An 8398-nucleotide genomic window follows, 5' to 3' on the forward strand; every position below is an offset into this window, starting at 1 on the left:
AACATATATAATATTTTATACACATAATTACTATTTATTCTTTTTTTAACATCATGATAAACCGTACCAGCCGAATCACTTTCAATCATTTATTTATAATTTAATATTAATTGTTTTTTTAATTGTTTATATTAATCAGATCATCAGACAGTCGCACCACCTGATCAGCTGAAATAAACTGTATTTAAATGAAATCACATTTCAGTTCTCACCCACTGCTGTAACTCTAACTAACTTATTAATGAGCTAACTAGTTTACTTTAGTGAAGAGTTAATCAGGTTTAATCCTTCAGTCTACATGATCCAAACTAAACGGCTCGTTTACAATGAAAACAGCTCCAGCAAATCTCACACTGTAACATCATCGCTCAACAATGTGTAAAAATCACGTAATAATCACGACATGCAGAATCGGTTCATCAGGCGTGGTTCTTTAGGCGTGGTTCTTTCAGCTGTTTCAGCACAAACTGATTCAGAACAATCAAAATATTTCATAAAAATATTAATTATACATCACTCACAGTTTTACTCAGAATGGTCAAGCCCCGCCCACACACACACACAACCAAGCCCCTCCTTCAGGTGTCCACAAGCCCCGCCCCTTCTCTTATGTCATTGTTCCTGCGCCATGAACACCTACTTTCATCCGTCCTCATGCCCCAACTTCATCTGTCCCCAAAATCCACATTCACCTGTCCTCACATCCCATATTCACCAGCCCTGTTCTCACCTGTCCCCCAGCTCTATTTTTAACTGTTTTTAAACTCCACCTTCAGCTCTCCTTCAGCTCCACCTTCAGCTCTCACGTTCTGCCTCCAGTGCAAGTCTGAGTTTAAGTGCATTGGTAACTTCAAACTCACCTACAAATGTACCTAAGCTCGACCTCCATGTTATCAGTCTCCCTCACAGGCCCTCAGACCATGTCTGTGTAACGTCCACCTTCCACTGTCTTCCAGCTCTGATATAAAGTCTATCATCATAACTCCTCGATCCTCCAACTGTCCTCAATCCACACATGTCCACCAGCCCTGCCTCCCTATATCACGTCGTCCTGACCCCCCTCTGTCTATAAGCTCCGTTTCTATACCATCACTATGCTCTTCTAACCCCCACATTTAACTGCCTCCATGTTTCCTTCAGCCTCGTCTCCATCTCCACACGTCCTGCTGCTCTTCATCTCCTCAAACCACGTCTTCATCTCTGCACGAGTCCAGCCTGCACGCCATCAAACCCTGACGCCTCGCGTAACCAAGTCCCAATTTAATGTGTCCTCATGCCCCGCCTCCATATGTGATCAAGCCCCGCCTCCATATGTGATCAAGCCCCGCCTCCTCCAGTGTACTTGACCTAAACAAGACAAATTCAACAGGAGCGAGTACAGCCAGTATTCACCATGACATCAAATCCTTCATACACTTTTATAAAACACTTCTAATGACCAAAATTAAGTGGACATCCGAACATCACATCCAAAACAACTGGACTCTGGAAGAGTGGAAATCATTATTAGAATTTATTAGTCATATATACATTTACGTTTAGAAGCTGGGGTCAGAGTGCAGGGTCAGCCATGGAGCCGAGAGGGTTAAGGGCCTTGCTCAAGGGCCCAAAAGTGGCTGCATGGTAGAGCTGGGATTTAAACTCTCAACCGTCCCTCTCTTACAGTCTCATTCACCGGTTTGGGTTTAAAAGGTTCTAGTATAGGTCTAGAGCCTGATTCTTGTGGTATCAGTATGGGGAAGGCCCTCGCCTGTTTTGTACAAAGGGAGCTTTAGAGAAAACAGCTTGGTAAGTCCTGACCCCAACCCTGTCCAACAATAATGACTTGGAATGCTGACTGTGAACCTCAACACAATCTTTCACATTACTAAAGACTTCACTGCTCCTGGGGCTGAATCCCTGCAGTCATCTTCTAAAATCAAGTCAAGACTGAGGACTGAGGGCTGGCATCACAGGGGATGAACACTAACTTGGGACAGTGGTAGCCTAGTTGGTGGAGCTTTGGGCTATCAATCCAAAGGTTAAGAGTTCGAATCTCAGCTCTGCCATGCAGCCACTGTTGGGCCCTTGAGCAAGGCCCTTAACCCTATCTGCTCCATGGGCGCCGTACGGTGGCTGACCCTGCGCTCTGACCCCAACTTCCAAACGAGCTGGGATATGTGAAGAAAGAATTTTATTGTACTGAACACGTGTAGACGTATAAATGATAAATAAAGGCGCTATGCAGCCAGTGGTGCAGGATGAGGGGTCTGGATGTCATGGGGTTCACAAACTTTTAGTCATATATTATGTACCTTCATTTAAAAAAAAATCTAAACAGTTCTGTACGCAGAGAGTGTGTGTGTGTGTGTGTGTGTGTGTATCAGACGAACCTGCGTCAAGACGGTGTTAGAGTGGTTCTGGGTAAATCAGTCGGGGGTCGAAGGTCACCTCTGACACGTAGGGCTCAGGGACGTCTGGATCCAGAGAGAGCGCCTCCATGGGGAGGTCGGGGTAACTGTAGGGGGAGTACACGCCCTCTACCGACACACAACAACAGACTTTTAAATAAAACACACAACACAGGGGGTCTTTATTTATCAGAGAGCTTACCGTCCTGCAGGTAGGTGTGATCGAGGGGAACGGCACAGTGCACCTGAGGGAATACAATCACTGACTGTAGTGTACTCATGTGTAGCATGACAGCTCATAATTGATCTCTAATATGAGGTGTGTGTATCTCACCACGTCCCAGCCGTGAGCGTCGTGTTTGAAGAGCGAGTGTGTGAGTTCCACAGAGACTCGCTTCCTGTAGTCAGAGTTTTTATCCTCCGAGATCCTGAACAGCACTGCCGCCGCGTACGTGGCTAACGGGAGAACACACCGCGTTAGCATCGGCCCCTGTTCAGCAGTGTGTGTGTGTGTGTGTGTGTGTGTGTGTGTAACACTCACCGATACCCTCGTTGGTTGAGTGCAGCAGTGTGTGTGTGTGTGTGTGTGTGTGTGTGTGTGTGTGTAACACTCACCGATACCCTCGTTGGTTGAGTGCAGTAGTTCCATTAACGGTGCAGAAGCTCCTTCAGCATCGATCAGTTCAGCCGAGCGTTTATCCAGAGCCAGTTCACACAGAACCCCGGCGGATACTCGCTTCACACTGTCTACACACCAGTACAACAACTACACACACACACACACACACACACACACACACACACACACAGCTTTCACGGTAGTTTGTGATAACACATTTTGAAAACACACACTGTAACTAACACACTGGGTGTGTTCGAAAACCTAGTGAGCTGCCTTGCTGTCTTACTGTCTACACAGGCAGCTGCCTCAGTAGAGAGGATTCTAATAAGTCAGTGACTTAAAAGGCAGGTTATTCGAACGCACTTCTTAGATAGCGATTCCATCGGGTTTAGCATTTCGCGTTTAGCATTTAGCCATTAAAACCAATGGATTGAGGTAGCACAGCACGCTAACGTCAATATAGCATCTTCCTTCATGTACCGATAACGGTTAAATTTCCTGACAAGCCCAAACTTGCAAATAAAAACACTCGGTACAAGTTTATACAAGTTAAAAATCAGTAATATTTTATTTACCTTTGAAAATAACTCAGCCCCGTCAGCCATGTTTATTTTTCTGTGACAGAAGAGCACCCGACCCGCAATGAATTCTGGGATTGCCTTGATCACTAAGGCAGCGTCGGACGCTCACTCGTTCTTGAGCCAAAATAACATTGAAATAATAAGATGCCTCAGAAGTGTGGATTTTAAGGAATCTAGGATTTCGAACAGCCTCCTTCTCGGGAGCGCGCACAGGATGAAGTAAAATGCTGTCTATGTAGACAGCACACTAGCTTTTCGAACACACCCACTGTAACTGTATCACACACACACTGTAACTGTAACACACTGTAACACACAGTAACTGTAACACACTGTAACTAACACACACTGTAACACACTGTAACTGTAACACACTGTAACTGTAACACACTGTAACACACACTGTAACTGTAACACACACTGTAACTGTAACACACACTGTAACACACTGTAACTGTAACACACTGTAACACACACTGTAACTGTAACACACTGTAACACACACTGTAACACACACTGTAACTATAACACACACTGTAACACACTGTAACACACACTGTAACTGTAACACACTGTAACTGTAACACACACTGTAACACACTGTAACTGTAACACACTGTAACTGTAACACACACTGTAACTGTAACACACACACTGTAACTGTAACACACACTGTAACTGTAACACACACACTGTAACTGTAACACACACACTGTAACTGTAACACACACTGTAACACACACTGTAACTGTAATACACTGTAACTGTAACACACACTGTAACACTGAAACGGCAACACACTGTAACTGTAACACACACTGTAACTGTAACACACACACACTGTAACTGTAACACACACTGTAACTGTAACACACACACACTGTAACTGTAACACACACTGTAACTGTAACACGGAAACTGTAACACACTGTAACTGCAACACACTGTAACACACTGTAAATGTAACGGTTGACACACTGTAACTAACACACTGTTACTGTAACACACACACTGTAACACACACCTGTACAAACAGTGGGATGGTCTGCATGCTGGCGATCTCCGTGCGGTTGACTGGATCTCGTGCCAGTATGTGTAACGCTCCAGTACAGCCCTCCACTATCTCCTCCATACTCACTCCATCCTGCACACAGAGAAACACCGACGTTCATTACAATTATATAACTGTGTGGTACAGTGGAATAACAATAACTAGTGGTCTCGTGATGGGATGGTAGTATTAGGGTTAGGATGGTACCTGGTAGGGGTAGGGTTAGGTTATAGGTTAGGGTTAGGGGTTAGGGTTATGGTTTTGATTTAGGATGGTACCTGGTAGGGGTAGGGTTAGGGTTTGGTTAGGGGTTAGGGTTTAGGGTGTAGGGTTATGGTTTTGATTTAGGATGGTACCTGGTAGGTGTGCTGTGTGAGTCTCTGAGCATCTTGGTGAGCTTTCAGCAGCAGATTGACCAATCGTGGAATTGCACCCGCCTCCCTCAGCGGTGCTTGATTGGCTGGACACAGCGCCAAGTTACGGATCAAACCGATGGTGGCCTGCAGGAGAACCGACATCAAACCATACTGAACACGATCATTTAATACTGAGGGTATAGGTTCACTTCTCTTCACAGGTCTAAAAGTAGATTTAACCTTCAAGCAACTTATAATTAATTAAACATACATTTATTTCTATGTATTTATTTATTTCTATGTATTTATTTATTTCGATGTATCTCTGCAGTAAATAATATTCCATGGTTTTCTTGCTGTCTGATCTGCACAGACGGATGAGTGAAGATTTACTGCAGGACTGAACGATTGTAAATGTGCTCACGAGTATAAAGAACACGACACCACGTGAAGAGAGTCACGCTACAGTGCACTGATGCTTTAGAGCAGGGGGTCATACACACACACACACACACACACACACACTACACACACACACATACAAACGCACACACACTATAAACACACACACACACACTCACACACACTATACACACTGTAAACACACACACACACTCTGCACACACACTATACACATACACACACACACACACACTATAATCACACACATACACACACACTATACACACATACACATACACACACATACACTCTCTGCACACACTGAACAATAGAAAAGCCTGATTGTCCAGCTGAAACAGTTCCGTGTGGTTGCTAGAGTATTTTTGTGTGGTTGATGTTGCAGGGTGATTGCTATGATAGTCCAGGTGGTTGTCAGGGTGTTGTTGGGTGCTTGCTATAGTATCCCAGATAGTTGCTACGGTGTTGCTAAGTGGTTGCTATGTTATCCCAGGTGGTTATTTTGGTGTTACCAAGGTCGAAGCACATGATCAACCATTATAACGCGTCAATAGAGTCAATAGGGTTAAGGGCCTTGCTTAAGGGCAAAACCAGCATTCAAACCCTTAACCTTCAGATTGATAGAGCAGGTGTTTCAGGCGGTTAATAAGGTGTTACTTGGTATTATATGAAGTGGTTACTAGGGTGTTGCAAGTGTAATTGTACCACAGTGACACGTTTATCTGACCTCAAACTGTGAGAAAACAGAACAACCAGTCAAAGCGCAGGACACAAGCACACCACCAATCAGACTCAACACAACAACTACAAAACCAGCATAAAATATCTAAATCCTAAATTAAATAAATAAATCTTTAATGTTTTTATTTCATTATAAATCTGATTAATTAGTTCCTGACAGACGTGATCATTTCTGAGTGAACGTCTCAGAGCTCCAGGCTGAACGAAGCGTCTCTGCATCAGTGAACATCAGCACGGCGTGTTTGACCCTGATTACGGTTCTACTGAGGAGACGAGATGTTCCACCGAATACATGAACATAAAGAGGAGGGACAAAATAAAGAAAAAGCCTGAGATTGTGGAGAACATGCTCGACTTCGTTCTGAAGGTGATCAAATCTCCCACAGATCATTTCAGCAGCTCATACAGGACAGCACGTGTGTATTGTGGTTCTGCTCGGTGAGGGTGGAGGAGGAGGAATCACTCGTGTCTGAGAGACGCTTCTAGTCCGGATTTAGCTCCATCTGATTTCCACCTTTTTGGAGGCTGAAAGAAGCTTTAAGGGGAAGAAGAGTGATGATGATGTAAAAGCACCAGCGCATCAGTGGCTACGAGCATTAAAAAGTTGGTATGACGCTGGAAAAATGCATCAGAAGGGACGATGTAGAAAAGTGATGGAGTTTGTTTTTATAATTCTTAATAAATAGAGTTAAAATAAAGTGAGGAAACTTTTTGAAGATCCCTCATGTTTATGATTTATGATTATACTCACCTTGACGACGGGCCAGTATTGTGGTTGTCCCAGTAGCTTGATGATGGCTGGGATTCCGTAATGGATTCTGACTTCGTTTTGGGCGGTCTGGGCGAGAGGGTGGCGCCCGGTCAGGTGGCGTAAAGCACATACGGCGGGCTCGGCTACGTCCTGATTCACAGAAGCACACACGGTCACCTCTGCCTCGTCCTGATTCACAGTGGTGCGCAATAAGGCGTTGATGAGCGCCTCCACGCCCCCCCGCTGCACCACCAGTGATTTGTTAAGAGCGTTATTACAGGTGAGGTTGGAGAGGATTCCTGTAGCGCACGTCAGTACGTTCACGTCGTCCGATCCGAGCTGAGATACCAGAACCACGAGCAGAGAGTCCAGTCCTTCCTGAACACAGAGGAGTGATACAGGGATTAGAACCCATCAGCTACTAATCAGAGGTAGCAGTTAGTGCAGATTAGAGTCATAAATAGGGTTAGTTTGGCTGCAGCCATTACAAAAACATGCAACAGTTTTCATTTCATTCAAGTTCCAGCAGCCGTTCAGTATATGGTGACAGTTTGGGTTTTGATTATTGTCAGTGTTATTTATGTTTCATACTTGGAAAACAGACCACTGTTCCATGTCCTGTTTATATGTGCTGCTATTAAACACATGTACTTTACCTGAGTGTTTATAATCTGTGTGTAATTAATGAAAAGAAACGTGATTTTACTGAGTGTGTTTATAGTTCAGTAACTTTTATTTATTTATTATTGTTGGTTTATTTTTTTACCTACTTGTTTGGTGGCGGCATCGCTCAGGTTTCTTAGAGTCCAGAGACAGTTCTGAATGAGACGGGTACTGGAACCAGTCAGGTGCTGAGCGAGAGCCTGCATCCCTCCTACAACACCCCAAAAAACCAGCGCAGTCACAAGAACAGCGTCAGATTCATCTTTATTTTATAAAGTACATACTGCATCGACAAAAGCATCGACCTGACATGGTGTCATGGCACGTTGGTGGATTGAGTAGCTGATGTGTTGTTCCCAGTTTTACCTAGCGCTCTTTATTCATTGTTGCCTGAACTTCTCCCTCATTTGCTTCACTGACCTGATGGAATGAGTTAGACTGATTCATTGTGTCTGATTGATGCATAATTTCTACATAATATGGACAGTTGTAGCCTAGTGGTTGAGATACTGGACCAGTATTCAAAGGGTCACTGGTTCAAGCCCCACCACTGCCAGGTTATCACTGCTGGGCCCTTGAGCGAGGCCCTTATAACCCTCAATTGCTTAGACAGTATGTACTGTGAATGTAAATAATTATATCAGGGTTCTGTCAAAAGTCTTAACCTTTCTAATTCTAATTCAAATCAATACCAAACAGAGTCGACATGAACACACCTTAAGAGATCTGATCACCTGGAAAGGGGTCAGAAGAAGTCAGTAGGGTTCAGGAAGGGGGGGGAAGTCAGGCGTAAGGTTATTTAGTCTAAATTAAATAAACTAAA

The 8398-nt window shown here is 44.1% G+C and overlaps 1 protein-coding gene across 1 annotated transcript in view; it reads right to left on the reverse strand.

The window, feature by feature from the left end:
* Positions 1 to 579: 579 nt before the first annotated feature.
* The window catches only part of LOC134303547 (junction plakoglobin-like), a 12845-nt gene continuing 5026 nt past the window's right edge, over positions 580 to 8398 (reverse strand). The window contains exons 8-16 of the mRNA XM_062988987.1: positions 7683 to 7786; positions 6913 to 7290; positions 5001 to 5144; positions 4618 to 4737; positions 3006 to 3156; positions 2725 to 2846; positions 2593 to 2635; positions 2373 to 2519; positions 580 to 1347 (exon numbers count right to left, since the gene is read on the reverse strand). Coding sequence (XP_062845057.1) covers positions 2389 to 2519; positions 2593 to 2635; positions 2725 to 2846; positions 3006 to 3156; positions 4618 to 4737; positions 5001 to 5144; positions 6913 to 7290; positions 7683 to 7786 — 1193 coding nt within the window. The 3' untranslated portion in view covers positions 580 to 1347; positions 2373 to 2388. The remainder of the gene's footprint in view (positions 1348 to 2372; positions 2520 to 2592; positions 2636 to 2724; positions 2847 to 3005; positions 3157 to 4617; positions 4738 to 5000; positions 5145 to 6912; positions 7291 to 7682; positions 7787 to 8398) is intronic.

Source organism: Trichomycterus rosablanca, chromosome 2, assembly GCF_030014385.1.
Source record: "Trichomycterus rosablanca isolate fTriRos1 chromosome 2, fTriRos1.hap1, whole genome shotgun sequence".
Classification (NCBI taxonomy): Eukaryota; Metazoa; Chordata; class Actinopteri; order Siluriformes; family Trichomycteridae; genus Trichomycterus; species Trichomycterus rosablanca.